Source organism: Sander vitreus, chromosome 3, assembly GCF_031162955.1.
Source record: "Sander vitreus isolate 19-12246 chromosome 3, sanVit1, whole genome shotgun sequence".
Classification (NCBI taxonomy): domain Eukaryota; kingdom Metazoa; phylum Chordata; class Actinopteri; order Perciformes; family Percidae; genus Sander; species Sander vitreus.
The window spans coordinates 12,326,048-12,348,532 of record NC_135857.1 but is presented as its reverse complement, the minus strand read 5'-3'; the positions used below and the strand labels follow the sequence as shown (position 1 = coordinate 12,348,532).

At 41.8% G+C, this 22,485-nt stretch overlaps 1 protein-coding gene across 1 annotated transcript in view; it reads left to right on the top strand.

Annotated features, from left to right (window-relative positions):
- Positions 1–4,628: 4,628 nt before the first annotated feature.
- LOC144515289 (rho guanine nucleotide exchange factor 26-like) overlaps positions 4,629–22,485 on the top strand; it is a 33,373-nt gene continuing 15,516 nt past the window's right edge. The window contains exons 1-12 of the mRNA XM_078245998.1: positions 4,629–4,850; positions 5,411–6,978; positions 8,083–8,134; positions 8,313–8,455; positions 11,051–11,107; positions 11,594–11,754; positions 15,015–15,167; positions 15,376–15,505; positions 16,054–16,128; positions 16,436–16,525; positions 17,533–17,687; positions 22,292–22,485. The exon at positions 22,292–22,485 is cut by the window's right edge and continues 16 nt beyond it. Coding sequence (XP_078102124.1) covers positions 5,509–6,978; positions 8,083–8,134; positions 8,313–8,455; positions 11,051–11,107; positions 11,594–11,754; positions 15,015–15,167; positions 15,376–15,505; positions 16,054–16,128; positions 16,436–16,525; positions 17,533–17,687; positions 22,292–22,485 — 2,680 coding nt within the window. The 5' untranslated portion in view covers positions 4,629–4,850; positions 5,411–5,508. The remainder of the gene's footprint in view (positions 4,851–5,410; positions 6,979–8,082; positions 8,135–8,312; positions 8,456–11,050; positions 11,108–11,593; positions 11,755–15,014; positions 15,168–15,375; positions 15,506–16,053; positions 16,129–16,435; positions 16,526–17,532; positions 17,688–22,291) is intronic.

The following is a 22,485-nucleotide window of genomic DNA, read 5'->3' as shown; positions in this document are numbered from 1 at the left end:
CTTAAGTACAAATTTGAGGTATTTGTACTTTACTTTTCATGCCACTTTCTACTTCTACTCCACTACATTTCAGAGAGAAATATTGTACTTTTTACTCCACTACATTAATCAGACATCTTTAGTTATAAATTAAACTACCCAGCAATATATAGGCCTGCAAGTACAGCTGAAATGATCAGTTGATTAAACACATAGTTAATTGACAGAATTGTTTGGAACGTTTCCAGTTTCTAAACTGCATTGAGTACTTTTACTTTGAATACTTGAAGTACATTTTCCTGATGATACTTACATACTTTTACTTAAATAACATTTTTGATGCAGGACTTTTACTTGTAACAGAGCATTTTACAGTGTGGTATTAGTACTTTTACTTAAGTAAAGGATCTGAATACTTCTTCCACCACTGGTCTTGAAGCCCCCCCTCCAGCCAGTGTTACTTCCTGTTTCTCAAACAGAGAATAAGTGTGTGGATAATAGTCGGACGTAATCCATCACCATAGCAACTAGACTGCAGCTACAGCATCTTGATAAAACAACAACAACACGATCTACTATAGTCATATGTCATATTCCCATTTTAGCAACAACCTTCTTTTTTAACTTTGAGCACAAAATGAAGTTATTTGGCGAAAAATATTTGGCGAACAGTGTGGTTAGTCAACATTGTCAGGAAATTACTTATGTCAAATGTGAAATATAAATATGTCAAACTACACTGGAGGGGGGGCTTTAAGGTATGTAATGCAGACAGTTGTGTTTTTGAGATATCCTTGACCTTGGCCTTGACCAACTGCCATGCTTCACTTGTTTTCAAGCCATGATGTCTCTCTCTCTCTCATGTGTGGGCCAAATTCTCTGGGCGGGCAAAGCAGAGAAAGTGGAGGTAACCTTCCTCCTTATGACATCATAAGGAGGAGATTCCAGATCGGCCCATCTGAGCTTTCATTTTCTCAAAGGCAGAGCAGGATACCCAGAGCTTGGTTTACACCTATCGCCATTTCTAGCCACTGGGGGACCATAGACAGGCTAGGGGAACTCACATTAATGTTAAAAAACCTCATAAAGTGAAATGTTCATGCCATGGGACCTTTAAGCATTGCAAACCCTCAAAAGACCATGTATCTAAAATAAGATTTTAAAACATAACATTTGCAAAATGCTGCAGAGATGTCATTCCAGTGGGGTCTGACACCATGTAATGCACATGCACACAATATCAGAGAACACTTTAGGTTAAATCCTGCAGGTTAAGCAGCTTAAATACAAAAGAATGGAGGCTAAGGCAATAATCCTTGGCACCTGGTATGTCAAGGTATTCTTTTTGTCCCTGAAATATAAACTACATTTAGGCTATAAGCCACATTTGAGCATTTTGTGTGAGAGTTTTTCTTTAAACTTTATTTTTTTTTAGCATTTACTTATTTATTTTTCTTTTAACAAGGATCTGGGTAATATCTGTTGTTTTGACATTGGAATGTTTGCAGCGTTTAAGAAATGCATTGCTAACAATTCATATATTTTCTTAGTATTCTCTTAATGAACTTAGTGAGTGTTATCACTTATCAGTGGAGCACAGCTGCCTAAAGAGAGCAAACCTGCAGGGAACACTGAACTGCATTTTCATGTAAGATCTATTCATAGAGGGTCAGCAGGGTAGTTTATAACTGCAGTAGATAGCTGGGATGACTCATTTGAAGATCACTTAGATATGTAGACTATATACATGAATATGGCTAAAATGCATGTTTTGAGGTAGTGGGAGGGAAACAAAGGGTTCACAATGATAGCGTTTTCTTCTTTCCTCTCCTTGTCATTTTCCCCAGAAACATAACTCCAAGAGAAAACTGCCTTATCTGCCCTGACCACTGACGTTTATCTTCCACTTTCAGAGTAGCTCATCCCTCCAACGCAGTCCTCCACTCCATTTTCACAGCAATCACACATGTCCCTATGAATGTTTTTTTTTTTCTAGATCCTTTCTGTTTTATTATTAATCACATTAGTGTCGTTTTTCCTGTTAGGTTATCCTGTCACTTTCACCGCTTTTGTCATTTAGTTCTATTCAACTTAACATTGCTGCTCCAAAATGTTCTGAAGCAGAGAGTCAAAAGCTCACACAGACGGACCGAGTTAATGCCGTATCAGTCTTTGATGTGTGGAATAATAAAGAGGTTATCTGGAGAAGCTGGAGGTCTAAGCCCAGTCTGTAGAGCTTTGCATGCCTGCTCTGCTCTGCTCTGCATGGACTTAAAAGTTATCCTTGTTTTAAATGTCCATTGGAGAAGATACCAATGCTCCTTAGATTTTCTACCATTTTCCCTGTCTTCCTTTTTTCATTGTTCTACTCCACTTATCCTTGAAGAGCACATTTTTTTTTCTTTTCCCTCTGACAGAGTCAGGGTCAGATACAGAACAGCAGCATGGAGATTCACTGTCTCACTTAAAAACTCTTCATCTGGGCGGATGTTCCCTGGCTCAGGGGGGCTTGCATTTGGACCTTCCAGTCAGAGGTGAGCGAGTGTCTCGTCTGATGGCAGAGGAAGCATATTTTTTTAACCAAACAACATGAGGAAACATATAGCTCTTTTAAACAATACAACAGGATAGGCTGCTGCACTTCCTCTATAGCACATAATGAGGTTTGTCACACCACATGGGGACGAATGCTAGCATGACAATATTGTTGTGTCAGTTAATGATTCTAATTATGATAATGATGTGGGTTAGAATGTCCCTGATAGATGCTGATGTGGTAATGTTGCCAGTTACAAATCTTATCTTTTCACATCGTCTGCTTGATGTTTGCCTAAAACAACCGAGATCGGCCTACTGTTAAGAATGATTCACAGATGATTATGGAAATAGAGAATATATTTCGGTTACACTATCTCTAACCCTAACTCTAACCATAACTTGTCATGACTAAAACCGAATGACACTTACTAAAAGAAGCGTTATGTCATAAACGTTTATGACTTGTTTATAATGTTTATGACACGTTCATGACAGTGTCATGTCACTCTTATGTAGATACCTTCCAGTAAAGTGTAACCTATATTTCTTGGTCGGTCATTGCTATGCAATCATAGAAACCAAAACTTGTAACCAGTGTATGAATAGTATGCACTTAAATTAAAAATATAACCTACCTTGTAGAACGTTTTCCTCTGTGCTTTCATGAGTAGTAAACATGACAATTGCTCCCCCTAGCGGTCAAATGGGAGAAATACTGGCGCACAAGAGCCACACGGTGGCATACAACTTCCAGTATTTCAGCTTGATCAGTTATTGACAGTGACCATATGTCAGCCTGATCAGTTATTGACAGTGACCATCAGTTTAACACATTGTTAAAGTTGGCATCTACTCTGCAGTTTCCGTGTGAGTGTCTTGTGTTTTCGATTTGATTGAAAGAGGGATTTTATACGTGTGGGTTTATTGAGAAAATACTTTTGTCACAGAGTATTTCGCCATCTCGATTCTTCAGTGATGCATGTATGAATTAAACACAGCTTCAAGTTGCACAACACATATATAGATTTATTGGAGCCGGAATGAAAAGCTATAAATCTTTATAGTACATTTATTAGAAGCATCTGCAAATGTCACTGCAAAACAAACAGAAAAAGGGATATTGTATTTGAGAGAAGGTTAACGTCTCAGGCAGGGTGACGTTATTATAAAGACATGACTTAACCATACATCTGTATTGACATATTATATATGGAATACAGCTACTGTGGTTTGTTATAGGGTCAAACACAATGGGGAGTGTCATGATTTCCTGCCTCTGCCATCACTCCTGCTGACTATCAGTTCACTCAAACGTTGGCTACTTTGGGGCAATGAAACCAGTAAATGCATGCGCTTTCTTTGTGTGTAAATCCCTAGTTATCGCTGTAGGCATGATGCAATTGCGCCACAAAACACACGATGGCGCACAACAGCAACTGGTCAGTTTAGTATCTCAATATCAATGCAGCATTTATGTGTTTAAAACTTTGAAGAATGTTTTAAAATAGACTTTTCTTAACCCTCCTGTTGTCCTGGGTCAAATTTGACCCATTTTCAATGGGGGTTTTTTTTATGTCAGAAATATGGGTTTCTTTCAACCAACTTGCCCAAAAATAACATGGCTGGTTCCATACAACGTTCTTCTCAAGTAAAATGAATTATTAGTTCAATTGTGGGTGTTTAATTCAATTTTAAAGCATTTGAGGAAAAAAAATAGAAAAAGTTTCAAAACAGTGACTAAACTTTGACAGTCTGTGATTATCCATCAACATATGTTCCTCTGATGTCAAAATAATTCATAATTTCATTTTTTTTTGGACTCACAATTTAGGCATAATTTCATATAAATGAGGTCTATTGATCATGAATTCCAAAAATAAGTGTTAAACTAGTGACAATAAGTTGGTGTTAGTGGTGTAAATATTAGTAAAAAAAAAAGCTCCAAAAACGTCGAAAAAAGAGACTAAATACAAAGGCCTCACAACCAATTAGTGTAAACCACAACCACGGCCTTAAGCAGTAGCGGAGGTGAGTTCCTGTGAATTTGGGAGTTCCCTCTCCCTTGTGTTCGGCTCCCGTCCCTCCTCCTCCTCCTCATAGAAACTCTACAGCTCAGCGAGCAGCGCTTCAGACGCGCTCTCTGCCGTACACACACACCAGTTTCCAGTCGAGCACACATTCTGCGGCTCCAACTTTGGTTTCTACAAATTTCGTTCGGTGTCGATACCATGCTGGATTAAGCCAATTAATCATTGTTATTCGGCCAAAGAAGGTTTGTTTTGCCACAGCGCAGGTACAATGAGCGCATTCTGCAGCTGATCGGCTGATTAGAGGTAAGTTAAACTACTGGGAAACTTTTTCTTCCAGCTCAATCAAAATCTCTCTGCTGTGCAGTAAATAAGAGTAGCATGCCTGTTTGCGTAGTGATGTAATGGTTGTAGCCTACTACACACACACACACACACACACGAACACACACGCACACACACACACACACACACACACACACACACACACACACACACACACACACACACAGAAATAGCCTACATTTTGATAAGTGATAAAGGAGATAAACAATAGTTTGGTTGGTCTCCAAACTCACTATTGCCGAGCACCATTGTTTCCCTTTTGGGATATTACAGTGATTTCTCACAGCTAACAATAGCCTGTCAGCTTTGAGCTTGTAATAAGGGCATTTCACCACAGTGAACATATACAAAAGGATTATCAGCTCAGCTGTCTTCGCTGGCTTGGCTTCTGTTTTGCGCTTTTTCTCTTATGTGTTTCTCAAAATGTAGCTGCCAGTAACCTATCTGCACTGCATCCCTGTTAATGAGTAAGCTTTGGGAATTGGGACACTGCACTGAGCTCCTTTTTTGTTTACCCTCAGGAGAGAGATCTGTGTTCTACAGTGGTGCAGTGTTTGCACTATCTGTGACCTGTAGGTGTGGACACAGATAGTGAAGAGGACACAGACAATCTAGCACCATGGATATCGGCAATGATGTGGATCTCTCCAATGAAAACATCACCCCACTGTGGAAACGCTGCACGGACAATTCTAAGAAAAAACAGGACTCGAGCAACCCCAAACCGCGACCCTTCAGTTACCACGCGAATGGGGTCATGACGACGGACTTCCCTGTGGAAGACAACAAGTGCTCCTTCACCTTGAGCCAACCTGCCGAGAGGCTGGTGGTCTCACCCCCGACTTGGGGCAAGAACGCTGTGGTGTTGAAGCACATTCTGCACAAACCCTCCAAGAAATCCCGAGTTGTCCGAAGCATCAGCATCGGGCACTTCTCCAACGGACTCTTCTCACTGTCCAAATTTAGGTCTGAGGATAACCAATCCGCCTCACTGGACAACAGAGCGCGAAATGGAAACGGTGACAGGAGGAAAACCAGTAATGGTGTGACAGTATGGCAGGAAAAGCATCTCCAGGACCCCCAGAACCACATGCCGAGCCTGTTCAGTGTGAGCTCACAGAAAGACCAGAAAGCGTTTGGGATGAGTTCCCCCTCATCTGAAGCTGTGCCTCTGAACTCCTCTCCTGTCCTGTCTTCACGCTCTCCTAACAACAACACATACAACCACCATGAGCTGTCCTCTCTTTCGTCCGCATCCAGTCCCTCTCCTCCAGCCCTGCGTACCCCCACCCCCTCCCACAGCTCCACCTCCAGCATCCCCTCCCTCTCTTCCCTTACCTCCTCAGACCCCTCGACCCCACGCTCCCCGTCGCCAGCGGACAGAGGGCAAGCACTCCTCAGACCGTCCTTATTCTTGCCTGCCTCCTCACAGGACACCAGGCATGCCTCTTTCTCTTCCTCCACCTCCTCTACATCACCCTCTCCCTCACTTTCCCCATGTATCTCTCCCTCAATCGTCCTCAGCACCCACAGCCCTGCTGCCCTGAAGATGGGCACCCAGCAGCTCATTCCCAAGGGTTTAGCATCTGATGTTCGGCAGTGCAAGGTGCCTGCCTCTGAGCCGCAAGTTCAAGGTTTGACAGGGCTGCTGGGGTTGGATCATTCTAAGCGAGCGTTGAAAGCCCTCAGCATGGTAGAAACGGGAACCTACTTTTCTACCGGAGGGGGCCACATCGAAGGAACAGATGGGGAAAGTGAGAGTCCGGGGACACTAAGAAGAGGCCTGAGGAGTACGTCCTATAGGAAGGCAGTTGTAAGTGGAGTAGACTTGGAGGTCCCATCAGTAGCTCCCAAGGCCCATTGGTTGTCACAGCCTGTCATCAAATGTCCGGATGAGGATAAGCCAGATTCACCAATCAGTCCAGCAACTCCTGGCACTTTAAGTCTCACTAGCCCTGGAACTGCCAAGCCTGCGAGTCCTGGCACACCCAAAATTGCCAGCCCTGGGACACCCAAACTGGCCAGCCCCAGGATTTCAAAGCCTGCCAGCCCCGGGACAAAAAAGCCTACCAACACTGGGAAAAACAAGGTGGGTACATTCAAGAAACCAGTGCTGCTGCTCTTGAAGAAAACAGGGTTAAAATCTCCCACAATACATTAAAAAAAAAAAATTAAAAAAAATGGTAGTAGGAGCAATTTGGAGGTAACCATATAAAGCTAGGGATGCACAGATTTGACTTTTCAGCTCCGATGCCAATATCTGGGCTTTGCGAATATACCTATCCGATACCAGTGTTTAAATAAAAAGCTTTATGCTTCACTGTGTGAAAGTGACTGGGATCTGTGTGTGAGGCAACATCAGGCTTGACCTAAACACTGCTTTTCTTAACTTGGTAAAACAAAATGTCATAGATATACATTTACTTAATTTTTGTTGAGTCAGTGTGGGATTGATTCATCCCTATAAAAATGAGTTTCATGGCTTTTTCTTTAGCGATTGAAAACTAAAAGACTTTTAAACTTAATGTGGTTTAAGGTTTGAAGTTTACTATTTAGTACATGTTTCTGTTGCTGAATATGTTACTAACATACCTGATTGGCTTTACACAATAAGTTTTAGAGAAATTAATACCAAAATAAATTTTAGCATTCATTTGCAAAGCAAATCCCTCGAGAATGCCTATTGCTGAACTATCAATGCACACGTACAGCCCTGTAAATACGCTGTACACTTTGGAAATTACTGTAACAGATTAAGATTTCTTGATTTGGTTAATCATAATCCATCTGATGGGTTTATATTTGACTGCGCATAAAGATAGCTGCAATGTGGACTTTTTAGTATTGGGGTGAAGTCCAAATTGTAAAATGACAGCACAGGCTGAGTATTGTGGGACAAACTCAGCAGCAGCAGAAGCAAAAGGTCAGTCAAGGCCTTACAAGGAAACAATAAATGTGGTTGTTGGGAGACATGACGTAATGTGACACCATGCCCACAAATACACACTTTTATACACAAGGGCTCCGTAATTAGACGGGGGACAATGGTTGAGGTCTCCTGTAAGGGCACAGGCAGGTCATGGACAGGTGACAGAGGTTCAGAGGCCTGTTTCATTTAAAGTTTGTGTGTGTGCCTGCTTGGCCCCTCAGGGTTCGTCCAAGTCATTACAAAAGTGTTACGTTTCTATTTCAGTGTCCAGATAAGAAGAAAGCTTTGACCAGTCAACGGACGTTTGACAGTGAGGGTGAGAAACCCCCATCTGTTTTGTTTCCACTACCCTTTCCCCTTCATTTTACTCAATTAGTGTCTGCTCTTTTTTGCCTTCATGTCTCTCTCTCTCTCTCAATCAAACATCTTCTTTTTTGTTTTTTTAAACTTCAAACACGATGACTCTTTCTATCAAAAAAAAATGTGTGTTCCAGAGGAGGAGCTGTACCAGAACTATCAGGAGAAGGCCTTACATAATGACTCCGATGAGGATGCCGATTCCAGAGAAGACAAACCTGATAACGGCATCGTGTTGCAGTATAGACCTATACGCATCTCCTGGAGCCAGCTCAGTGTGGTCAGACATAACACAGCTTCTGTTCTTCTTCTTATATCTTTCTCACTCGTTCTCTACATCCAGTACACAGACAAACATACAGTATGTACTCACTGCTGTGGCTGTGGAGTCTTGGAATGCTAGTGCTCTGAAGAATGCTGTCATATCCAGTTTGGCAACAGTCCATTGCCATCCTCCCACTGTTTCTGCCACCCTCACTCTGTTTATCAGGGAGTGCAGGAGCATTTCTTCTAGGACTCGGGTGGGAAGGGAGGAAGGCAGGCAGACAGTCAGCCAGACCCACAGGAATTCTTGCAAGCACTCCTGTGCCTAATACCAGTGTGTTGGCAAACTCTACATAATCATCAGACTGCAAATATGCTTAAAATGTTGCCTCTACAGAGAAGTGCGATGGCTCTGTATTACATAATATAGTTAGGGTTTTTAACGGATGGATAGAGGAAAACAGAGGAGCGGAATGACTAATTTAGTTTTCTATTTAGGCATTCCCATCTGTTTGTTTACTTGTTGAGGAGGAAAAGTGCAGGAGGAAAAACAGGCGAGGGCATAGATGGAGGCAATTAGGATTAGTTCTCCTCTTCTCTAGAAATTGCTGAGCAGAAAATGATATGCACGCACACTCAAATAATTGGGAAATTGGATTCAAAGTAGAGAACATTCAGAAAATGTCTTGAGTTGTTTTTATTATTGGGTATACCAGCAAGACACAGAAGGTGAATAGAGCTGAGGCCTGCTGACCAGGACTGTCTTCTTCCAACGCAGCTGCTTTACAGCTGTGGATCTGTTACTGAGAATGTAGTCTCGCATTGCCAGACATACCTCCACAATGCTGCGGAGGAGGGTCTTACTAGTCCACACAGCATTCTGGGATTGTAGAAAAACGTGCTCTGGTTTATTGGCATTTCTTTAAACCAATCACAATTGTCTTGGGCGGTGCTAAGTGCCGGACAGAGCCACGGTGCCGCTGCAAAATAGTCTCGGGAAGGAACTTGTTTTGTATGTGCTCGTTTGAAAGTTGTTTTAGCCGTGCAACAGAAAACTCAGATTGGACAGATAGTCTAGTTAGCTGTCTGGATTTACCTTACAGAGATCTGAGGAGCAGTTAACCATAGTCCACATTAATGACCAGAGTTTAAAATGCCAACACAAAGGAAGCTGAAGGTGATGGACATCCGGCCGAAAATAAGGGACATCCGGCGGATCTTCCGGTGGCACCGGATAATTCCTGTAAATGAAACGTCATCAATATAGACTACTGCGAATGTGTCCAGACAGTACATTATGTAACACTGCAGGATTCTCCCTTGAATTTAGTAGGAAATTCTGGCATGCTAAGTTCATTGTCCTGAACTAGCCACATATTCTTGCCTTTCTGAAAAGTCTCCTCTTAATCAGCTCCTTCCTCCTCTTACTGGTCCCCTGGCAGCTCTCGCCATTTAAGGTTTGATGTCACATCCCAGAATTTTCACATTTTTTAGGAATTACACCGGTAGTTTCAGAAGGTGCAGCTTCCCACAAGCTACAGAACCTCCTCCCTCCCATGGTGCTTATGTTGCCTGAAGATTGGTTTGATTTGCTCTGATTTAAATGTATAATTAGCTTTTGAATAATAAGACCAAATTTATTGTGTTTCAGTAACGCCCAGTGAAACTGCAAAACAAGGTGAAGTTCAGTTGGCATGATAACCTGCATGGTTTTGCACACACAATAAAAACCTTGCAGTCTTATATTGATAGCTGGTTTTCGCTGATATGGTGTTATGGGTTTGGTAGAAGGGAAAGTAGGAGCAAAATAAACAATGAAACCAATGTATGTGTGAAAGTAATACAAAGAAGGAACCACAAGAGATGTTTGGTCTGTAGGTTAGTTTGTTCTCAGTGTTTGCTTAGGGCTGCAGGGCAGATACTAGAAAGAAGGAAGGCTCCTCCAAGAGCAGTATCACTTCCTTGTGCCTTTACACCGAAACAGGATCAGAAGCTAGTGGAAGTAGGGAAATATGGCCTCTCTGGATTCCTGCTTGCATGTGTGATTTGGTAAATGTGAATGTGCCCCAGATCATATTGATAATATCTGGTGAGACATGAAAGGGAGGCATGCTTTTTATTCACTTATATCTTCAGGTTGACAAAGCCAAATGGTGATTAATTCTGTAGCACTCCACACCCGGTGCATTCCAAAAGATTGCTTTGTTTCAATGTTATTCAACTATCTGTGGACCAGCCACATATCAACATGCACATACACTTCCCTTTTATCTGTATAGTATGCTTTCGGCCAAAAGGCATTTTACCTCTTTAGAGTTTTTTTTTGGCTACAACAAATGTCCTATTTCTACACTCGCCTTGTACTTTTTTATTCAGTAAAGATCTTTCTTTTCCCATTTGGTACAACAACTTCATTGGCTCTCTATTCAGTGTGGTATGCAAAGTGCTTCTTTCTTTGTATATGAGTATGTACACACACACATTTACACACCCGTGCTACAAATGCAAAGGACCCTTGGCTTAAAAAAGAAAAAAGAAAAAACAGCATAGTCAAACAAGTATGACTTTGTATTTTAAATGTTATTTTATTCTGATTTTGTTTTCTCTTTAGGTCAAGAAAAGGGGTCTTTCTGACCGGATGAGTCAGGAGGAACGCAAAAGACAAGAGGTAGGAATCATATTTTATACTTTTTATGTTCGATTCAGAGTGGGAAAAATCAAATTTTGGGCTACATGCATGCTAAGTTAAGAGTTACCAAGCACTGGGGGGAGTAAGTCTGTCCATTTGGTCTCTGTGAACTCCAGACCAATAAAAAAGCCATTAAAGGAGCTCAGCAGGAAACCTGCATCATAGACTATTATATATTTAAAGCACGACACTTTGTAAAGGGGAGGACTGATGTTCCAATAAATATTTACCTGAACCCCTGTCATATTAAGAATTGCAAGATGAGTAGAAACATTAAAGTGATTGACGGATTGGTGCTTAGATCGGCATGGTTCAATAGCATTCCAAACATGATTGTAGAGCACAGGTATGTCAAGCACATTCATGACAGAGCCCATCTGAGTAACTGAGGCACGCAAAGTCAATAATGGATATTTAGTGACTAAACTGTTCCTGTTCCTGTTGCTGTCTCATGCCCCTCAATAGGCCATTTTTGAGGTGATCTCGTCGGAGCACTCTTACCTCCACAGTCTGGAGATCCTCATCCGCATGTTCAAGAACTCTGCAGACCTCAGCGAGGCCATGACCAAGACCGAACACCACCACCTCTTCTCTAACATCACCGACGTCTGTGAGGCTAGCAAAAAGTAAGTGCACGGTTGTAATGTGTAGCTTTTGTAGACAGAGTTATTTTCAGATGTATATTGCTATGAGTACTCTCATAGTATATTTGTAGATCGTTTTTGGTGTCGAGGACTTATGATAAGTGTTGGTTCTTACATGCTGGTTGGTATTTTTAGGCTGTTCATCAGTGTTTGTGGTTTCTGGTTTTGGCTAATGAGCTAGATGATTTTCTGATTTAACAGCACTTAAACATTGGTAGACCACACTCATTCCATGTGGGGTGTGTCTGTAAACACTGTTTACTGTATGGTGTTCCCATTCTTTCAGCCTCTAGCTTCGATTAGAGTTGTTTTCAGTTTTGTGTAAGGGATTGTGGGTCGGCAGCACTGAGCTGTTTTCTGTGTGTATGTGTGGTCACATGATAAGGGGCAAATTGAGTGAAAGAACAAAAAAAGCAATGTAGCTTTTTTTTTTTATAGTTAAGTGTACAAAAAATGCAATAGCCCAAATTTGCTGCTATGAGCCCTCTGAGTCTACCCGTCCATCATGGTTTATAGTGCATGTGTGTGGACTGTTTAATGACATTCATGGCCAGGTAACCATGAACGTCTAATTATCCCATAAACGCATGGAAATACTCGTGCATGAGAGGCCATGAAAGTTGAGACTGATAAACTGTGCTGCCTTAGCAATTACTGTGTCGTATGGGGCTCCGTTATTTCTACAAATATAAAAAAATAATTTCAGAGCCCATATGTTCTTTGTTAGGTTACCATGTTTCGGTGATTGGTGTAATTATGGTATCATTTCAATTTTCTTTTTTTTGTTTTTTACGAGATTACTATTCAGTATAATGGCCTCAAGTGCAACTACTGTACGATATAATTGTGTAATGTGTTTATTATCAGGTCAGTATTCATTATAACAGCCTTATGTGCTGGTCTGAATTCACTGTTCACCATTGCAGCAGTCTCGTGTCTTTCTGTGAAGTTAGCGCTGCAGTGATGTCAGCCTCCAAGCCCGCCATAGGGACTAAAGACTCCACAGTTAGTCCAATGTTTACAATCTTTTCACACTTTCCCTCCCTTAGGCACAACTTTACTGAACCTACTCTGTTAAGTTTTCGGTTATTCTTAAAAGCCAGTGTTCATAATACGGGTTAATAAATTACATGGGGTTAAGCTAGCCCTCGTCTTTCTGTTGCCTAAGGTTGTAAATTCACCCTGCCTCCCTTGTGCACTTGATCATGACATTTGCTCAAGGATTCCATGTAAGGATTGCAGCTCCCTCCTCAGAGAGACAGTATTAGTACATTTGCAGCTCATTCCCACTTTGCATGAATAGTGGTATCTGTAAATTCCTCAACAATTCCTCTCTGTGTTCAGATGTGCTGCAGCCCATCTCCCCTTTCTCATTGCTATACACAGGCCACACACATCAATGCGATGCAATACCCTCTCCACTTAAATACTTGGATGGAGACACAGGGACAGCAGTAGGGCTGCACAATTAATCATAATTTTATCCAAATTGCAATATGGACTAGTGCAATATCCAAATCGCGGGGGGGGGGGGGGTCACAATATTTGTTAAAGGCAAAATATGTGTCTAACCATTCTGAATGAAGTATTGTGGGGCTGCAGAGACGTCCTGGGCCTTTAAATCCTATCCTACAGACTAAAGGAAAACATCTTTGTTTGGTACAGATTAATGCAAAAATCACACTACATGACTATAGTACATTTTTATTTGTGTTTCAATAAAAATGAGAATGATGATCCAAAAAATTGATCATTCCCTCCAATTTCGTCAGTCAAAATAATCGCAATTTGACATTTTCCTCATATGGTGCAGCCCTAGACAGCAGCTCTTAAGATAGAAATTGGCCTGTAGCACTGGTTAAACAAGATGTTTTACTTGGAACACATAGTCATGCTTTGACTTTCGCCTCTCAAAGAAAATAAGAAACATCACTCCACCTGCAGGCTCCTGTTTAGTCTGTGTGTGATAAGGCTCTTGAGTATTTTAAATGCAGGTGTTGTTGCAGCTGCTCGATTATGGAAAAAATCATAATGACGATTATTATGGCCAATATTAAAATCACGATTATTTAACACGATTACTAATTGACTTTGGAAAGATGTTGTGATTATTGAACCTAAAAAAACAGTGAAAAAGTTAAACAAATCAACAGGTAAAAATACACCTAGAACTGTGAATTTTCATTAATACTTTTCCCATTTACACTTGTTTTTCATTCAGAGCACAAGAAGACACAGTAAGAGTTTACTTCGAAAATGTAATGTGCTAAATAGTCGTTTTTGTCTCTATTATTCTGTTTTTGTGATCATTAGGAGCTGAAATCGTGATCGCGAATACAATTTTGATTAATCACACAGCCCTAGCGTACTGGAACACAGAGGTAAACTGACAGAGAGGCTAATAAATGTGTTCCTAAGTACGTGCTGGTAGAACTCTTTCATTTTCATTTATAATTCTTGGTCAGCAGCATTTCTTTTCTTTTTTTTCCCCTCCCTTAACCTTTTTCCTCATGACGACATGCTGTTGTTTATGGGGGTCAGTGAGGAGGGAGTGTGTCCTGAACTTGAGGCAGCATTGACCTGTTAAAGACCTAAATACACTTTTAAGTCATGGGCCAGAGGGAAGGTCAACAAGTTTTGTGTTTTCTGTTATCCTGTGCGCTCATGGGTTCATGGCATGGACACGAGGCTACGTGGTCACAAGAAGCATCGTTTCCCATAGATAGTCATACTATAGCACAGTATGTGTGTGCGTGTGTGTGTGTGTGTGTGTGTGTGTGTGTGAAGTAGGTAGGGATAGGGATGGATCGAGCACAGAGGTGCTTTTGCAGATGAGCTCTAACTCGCTCCAATGGGTCGAGGTCAGCGTCCTGTGTCTGTGCGACAGCTTCCTGTTTGTCACCTTGGATCGCGCATGCAAAAACACTTATTCTCTTGAAGTTGGACATGTAGCATGCCGTTAAACCGGCCATCTGGTGGAGCTCAGGAAGAGGAAAAGCCTCTGTGTTATGGTTAATGGTAGGCTATGTCTATTTTAAGAGGCGGGGAGTTCCTCTTTTGTGATCTTCCAGCCGGTTAAGAAGAAAGGTGTTGGCTTCCTGACTTTGTATCTGTCAGTGTGTCCTATATTTTTCCCAGTGTTGGATGACTTGTGGTGTGATGCTTCTGACTCAAGCTGTCGCCATGTCCGGTATGAATCCCTAACATACTAACCCTTATTCATCCTGTAATCCTGTACTCAGGTTCTTTAAGGAATTGGAGGAAAGACACCAACAGAACATCGTGATCGATGATATCAGCGACATCGTTGACAAACATGCTCAGTCCAACTTTGACCCCTTCGTCACGTACTGCTCCAACGAGGTCTACCAGCAGAGAACCCTTCAGAGGCTGGTGTGAGTGACCGAGCAGACACACACACACACACACACACACAAACACGTTCTCATCATATCTCTCATGGCTTTGATCCAACATTACTCTTGTGACACTTTGAACCAGGGAATTTGCTCTTCCTCCCCGCTCATTTTTTTCCCTCTTTCTCTCTGTGTATCAGTTACTCCTCTTTCTGAACACCCAATCTCCCTCCAACCTCTCTTGCAGGTCCAAGAATCCAGTTTTTAAGGAGGTCCTGACCAAGATAGAGAGCCACCCAGACTGCAGGAACCTCCCCATGATCTCCTTCCTCATCCTGCCCATGCAGAGGATCACTCGCCTGCCCCTGCTCATGGATGTGAGTGCACCGATGACATAAAGTAGCATGACTTTGACTCTTACGCAACAATAGTTTGTTTATTCATACTGGCCTGACTAAATTCAACATGGGATGTGTTCTAACCTCAAAGATGTTTGTGTGAGTTTACACAATTCCTTAATAATCTGATGAACTGATTCACCCGTTCCTCTTTCTTCCTTTTAATGTTTTTTCTTCTTCTTCAGTTTCATGGTTCCTTTGGCACCACATTATTCTCTCCCTACTGTGCCTCCCTCTCTTCCTCTTCCTTGGTCTACTTTCTTTCCCCTCTCTCCCGTCCTCCATCAGTGTCTCCCTGGGGACTCAGGGGTTTATGCTTGTGCACTTAGAGGCTTTTGGATCCTGAGAAAGTTTGGTTTCAATTCATTGCTTCCCACAGCTTTCTTTAACCGTCAATATTTAATCAGGCTTTTGATAGAGTGTGGTGTGCATGGGTGCAAGGAATTGTTGCGGGTTTTAATGCATGAATGTGTTTGTATGTTATATAGCAGTGCAACTGATTTCAACCTTGCCTATCTGTGTTGCAGACAATTTGTCAGAAGACACCTAAAGACTCTGTACAATATGAAGACTGCAAGAAGGCTTTACAAGCAGTCAGCAAGGTGTGTGGGTCACAAATGTTATACACCTCAGCCTGGGTTTTATGTTTCTACATTTTCATACATTTCCAACTGCACATCTATACATATTATTTTTCTACATGTTGCTATGGCTTTGGGAGACTTGCCTTAGACACAGGAGACTAGGTTTAGGCTGGGAGCCAATCACGTCCTAGTTAATGTTGTATTTTAGTGAAGAGAAAGTTCTGCTAAAGCAAGCACTTCATGTACTTGATAAAAATGAGTGTATCGATCAAGGAATGCTTTTTAGTTATTTGCCGTGTGTGTGTGTGTGTGTGTGTGTGTTTAGGTGGTAAGAAAGTGTAATGAAGGAGCTCGCACAATGGAGAGAACAGAGATGATGTATACTATCAACTCTCAGCTGGAGTTTAAGATCAAGGTATGAGCGTGGCATAACACGTGAAATTGTTGCATCCTGGGTAGTATTTTTTTTGAAAACAACATAAATAAATTTTGGGAAACCTCATATTTTGCTTTCTTTCTCTCGGCAAATGTTTATTAAGTGTGTAAAAAGATGGACCGATGCAGTCATGCACAGACGTGCACACACATGCAGACACACCCACGTCACTCACTTGGCTATCTATACACATAATGCACACAAGGCTTGGCAGGCTCAAGTGTGTCGAAGTAGTGTGGGAAATAGCTGTTGGCACATTTGGGATTCACAGATGTCTGGGGAACACATGCTCAGTCTGCATAGACAGCTTTTCACACGTGCACACACACATTTTGATTTAGGATTTTCATAACAGCACCAGCATTGCATGCATTTTAAAAATACTTCAGGGGCCATCCACACGGAAACGCTTTTTGGTGTAAACGCACATGTTCTGCATCGTTTTGGCCGATCGTCCAAACAAATCCTGTAAATGCACTGCCTGAAGACGCACTTTTTTGAAACCTGATCCCAGGGTGAAAAAATTCAAAAACGCCGCCCTTGCGTCTTCGTTTGGACGGCATACTTGCGTATCGATGATGTCATCGCCACAACCCTCGACCTCTAGCCTTCGACCTCTTATCCTGCGACGAGTGGGAGTCGCAGCAGTTCGACTTCACTATCAGTCCACACAAACAGTTCTGGTTTCCTTGCACCAGCCATTTACGTCATCTTCTTCTACTGTCTGTTTTATACAGCGTACAAGCTTTATGCTCCGCCTCTTCTTCTCCATTTTTGGTGAATTTCTGTAGCAGAAACAGCACCACCTATAGGCCTGGAATATGAAGTAGCGCGTTGAGTCATTTACAAATGGATCCGTTTGGATGCAAATATTCTATTCTATAACGATGCCAGGGAAGACGGGGGGGGGGGAAAAAAGATTGTTTTGGTACGTGTGGACGTGGCCATTTTATGTTCATCACATTCTCTTTCTCCTTTCCCTCCAGCCTTTCCCTCTGGTCTCCTCCTCCAGGTGGATGGTAAAGAGAGGAGAGCTGACTGCGTTTGTGGAGGACAACGGCATCTTCCTCAAGCGGACATCACGGCAACAGGTCTATTTCTTCCTCTTCAATGACGTCTTCATCGTCACCAGGAAGAAGAGGTGAGTGTGGCCTCGGTGTGCAGGCCTTGCTCGTTTCTCACCTGTTCTGACATGTTGAGAGTGTCGGTGTAACCATAAGCCCTTGACTTCCACTGGGGGAGAGTGTATAAACCGCTTTTGGCCTGTACCCGAGTGTGGGGCGTGTCATGTTTTCCTCTCCATCCTCATGTTTTAACTTGTTCTGGGAAATTAGCCTGTTCAGATGAAAAACAATTATTGAGGTCCATACTAAAATGAAAGCAAACCAATTGAAATAAAGGGAACGAAACAAAAACAAGTGCTTCACAGTCCCAGTGTAAAGTCATTATCAGCAGGGGCGAGGAAGATTTTTAAAAGTCCAGTGGGATTTACACTGTGCAATCAGACTGATCTTGCACGCTGCCCCCCTGCTTTATTAAGCTGAACAGGTGCAGTTACCTGAACCTGCTGCAACTTGGCATCATGAATCTGAGCCTGTTGTTTGGAATGTTGTCGAGGTTCCAACATGTCAGCGAGTCTGCTTTCCCCTCCTCTGTTTCCTCTAGTTTTAGGCTACACCATGAAACAAGTCATAAAGAGGACTTCCTTGAAATGATGTGGTTTCCATTTGCGTGTGTGTAGTGTGGGTGTGCAGTACATTCACAAGTGTGTCTATTTTTGCCAAAAAAAAAATCCCTTCCCGTCCATCTCCCTCTGAGTCTGGAACTGATTGTCCCGCTACTCACAAAAACTAAGAATTCCTAAGAATCATTTAAAAAAAAAAAAAAAAAAAAAAAAAAAAAAAAAAAAGGAAAAGAAACATTCCATGTGATATTTTTCTGGGAATCTGATCTAGGCCGCTCGACTCCAGCAGTGTGTGGTGTCAGGCCTGTGTTTGGAAGAGGGATTTGGGGAAGGGAGTGCTCCGGAATCATGGAGTGTATTTGTGCGTGTGTGTGCGTTTGAATGGGAGACGCTGTTATAATATTGGTTTGTACTGTGGGTGAGTGCTGGAGCCCTGCTGTGGCACGCTACTCTCCTGCACTCCATCTGCAGTAATCAAAACAAAAACATACCAGGGGTACACAGGGCTAGCCAGGCACTGCCAGGTCACAAACCCTCCTAGACGAAATGGTGTAATGGCTCTTTCCCTTGGGTGGGGTGGGGTGGCGGGGTGGGATAGCTTACAAGCAGCTAACCAAACTTTGTTGCCAGTTGCAGTAGTTTGATTGAATCGTCTTGGCTTCTTCTTGTCTAAATGTTCATGAGCTTACATTTCGAAGAATACAAGGAATGGCTATAAGTGCAAAGCCACAGCACTTGCACAGTAGAGAGAAAACAAATATATGACCTGAGAATGTTTTCAGTTTTATAGGACTATATATCTTAATATTCAGAGGAAAGAGAGCACGACGTGTGTTAGCCTGTATTAGTTGTATGGGAATCCTAAAGGTTAGTGTGGTGTCTTTGGTTGGGGTTCAATAGCATTTAACTGAAAATTAATCTTATTTCAAATCTCTTATCAAATCTGTATTGGTTCAGCTTTTACGATTTTAAGTAATAAAGGTCTGAGCTGCAACAATCAGTCGATCGACAAAATTAATTGGCAACTATTTTGCTAATCTGTCATTTTTTTAAGCACAAATGCCAAACATTCTCTAGTTCCAATTTCTCCAATGTGGGGATTTGCTGCTATTCTGTGTTTTTATATCACTGTAAATCCAATATATTTGGGTTTTGGAGTGTTGATCAGATAAAACAAGACATTTGAGGACTTTAGACATTGACTCTGGGGAACCGTGATGGAAAGTTTTTTTTCAGATGTTTAGGAGGCCAAATAACTGTGAAATTAATCAACAATGAAAATAATCATGAAATCGAAGTTTGAAATTCATATTTCTGAAACTCTGGGTTTGTTAGTTTACTTATTTGGTATTGTTTTCTACCCTTTTGCTAATTATAAAAGGAGACGAGCTACACCAATGAGACAATGTTTCTGTAAGGGATTCATTAGACTCTCAAATCTGCCTATTTTATTAACTTTGAACTGAATCCAAAATGGAATCGACTATTGGAAACCAAGCCCGTGTCAGACTGGGCTATTGTCACGCAGCGGGGAAAGTTTTGATCTGCTGCTCTCTGGCTCACAGGAACACTTACATAACACTGAGTCCACACCAGCTGGCTCCTCTCTCATCTTCACTTCCCCCCCCTTTTTCCTGTGTGATGCTGGGCATCAGCTAAACATTCAGTATTGTTGAGGTTGAGTTTTCATCCCTCTCTTCTTTTTTTCTTTCTTTTCTTTCCCTTTTCTTTTTGTTAGTCATGACCGTGTGTGTGTGTGTGTGTGTGTGTGTGTGTGTGTGTGTGTGTGTGCCTAAAATTCCAACACTTTCTGTTCTAGTTTTTTTCTTCTCCTCCCTTTATTTGTTTGACTATGCTATAGTCTCAACACTCCCACTGCACTTACACAAGAACATTATGCTCTTAGTGTGTGTGTGTGTGTGTGTGTGTGTGTGTGTGTGTGTGTCCATGCATGCTTGACTTGGAGTCCTATCTCAACATCTCTGCGAGGATTTGTTTGAGTTGAAGAACTGGTTGTGGGATCGTAGCTGGCAACGCTGTGATGACCTGTAATAGATGCCTGCACTATCTCTAACAGCAGATTGATTTTCATTCCAGCAAGGTTGTGTGTTTGTTTCTTTGTAAGTAGTGTAGTGTGAGGAGGCCAAACAGTAGATTATTTCCCCTATTATTTCAGTTTTTAACACCTCTCTCCCACATTTCGAAATAGGAGATTTATACTATTTCCACCTTCATTCCTCTATTTAGCAATAATCCAACACTGTATAGCCAACAGTATTCTATTCTTATTTTAGGAACTCAATTAGGGATCATTAGGATTTTGGTTTACATGACGCTCCGAAATGTTTTCAGGTGAAAATGAATGACAGTAAACATGGAGATGAATTCAGTGATTGTAATATTTAAAGGCGTTTTCAATTGATTATATGCATGGCTTAAGTGGCTTTTAATGGGTAAAATACCTTACAATTGGACCAAGAATCGAAACAAACCAACCTTGAATTTTTTACGGTATAAATTAAGAGCATGTTCTTTTGTTTGGCCAATTTTAATACGCACATTTTAAGGGTCATAGTGCAAGGTGGTCCAGTGGTACATATAGATGAATTTAAAGTTTGCCACTCCCATGAAAGCTTTTTACAGAAATATACTGTGATAAATCTATAGATTAGTAAAGATTATTGGAAATAGGAGTATGAGCTATATGAGAATGGTATGAACCTTCTCATCCAACTCTTGGCAAGATGGAAAATAAGCGTATTGTCCAAAATGTCAAACTCTTCCGTGAAACTCCAGGTCCGTGTGTGGTGATGCAGAGAGCAGCTTGTGGTCATAGTTGGATGCAGCTTTAGCGTGAATACTCAGTGCTCTCTTTCACATCCACGGCTTCTACTTTTTTTCTGATCCGTCTTTCCCAGTACTCTCATTCTCCTCTTCCAAGATGTCTAACTGGTTGTGGTTGACAGGGTTTAACTTGATTGATTGGTGGACAAGGGGCTGATGGGTAACAGTTGAACCTTGTTGATAACCTCCAGACCGTGACTGGATTCTTTGTGTGTGTGTGTGTGTGTGTGTGTGTGTGTGTGTGTGTGTGTGTGTGTGTGTGTGTGTGTGTGTGTGTGTGTGTGTGTGTGTGTGTGTGTGTGTGTGTGTGTGTGTGTGTGTGTGTGTGTTCCTGTCCAGGAGCCTCTCAGCTTTGCTGCTGTCTCAGGTTGATAAAACCTATGTGGGCTGGACCCAAGCTCCTGTTCTTCAGAGCACTATGAAAACACAGACTTTTTCTACAGGTTCAGTGCCTTATTAGAGGTATAATGTTTCACAATTGGCTCCAGATGTTTCTAACTAACGGTGTGTACTGCTAGACACAGGGTTGTGCTCAGGTTAAGGTTCTCATGGGAAATGTAGGCATATACCAAAGAAACCAGGGGGCAGCTGACTTAGAGTAAGGATACGTAGACTGAGCTGAATGTGGAGACTTTTGACTGGCACAGAATCTGAGCCATAATGTGACAGCTGATTTATTAATCCAGGTGAATTTGATTAACTGCACAGCCTTTATCCTCTCAGGGGTTGAATAGCTGAGGTACCATGAAACCTAATCTCTACTGAAAACAGTGAGCCTGAATTTAACGTGAGGGGAAGTGGGTGGATGGTGTAGTGAGTACACAATAATTAGCTAATATTGTGTATTTAACACATATTTTGCACGCCGTTATTATTATTGCAACAGTATTATTCACTTGCTTTATTTGACAAGTTTGTCATTTGTAATTATTGAATTCTTCTGTTGTAAATTAATTAGGCAATAAGATAGAAATGTGTTACTGACAGACAATAATTCTACAGTTGGTGACTGGTGAATCATGTCCATGTGGGGGCAGAAACAGGAATGACTAGCTTGTTCAATAGCACTTTAATGGAGGTTGTTGTCTCATACATCAAGGCCTCCATCACCAAAATATCTGTCGCACTCAAATAAATCCCACTTGACTGAATTAGGTTAATGCCCCTGAATAAAGTGCAGTAAGTGAAATGTTATTAAAGCTTTCTGTCTCTTTCAGCGAGGACAGTTACACTGTGATCGACTACGCTCTGAGGGACCAGATCTGGGTGAGTTCCTGCCAGCCCGAGGATCTCAACCTGTCACCGGTCAGAAGCACCGCCAGCATGCTGAGCTCACGGCAAGCCGGCGCCAACCATCTTTTCCGTCTGCGTTTCCGTAGCAACCACTCCGGTGAAAAGGTGCCCATGATCC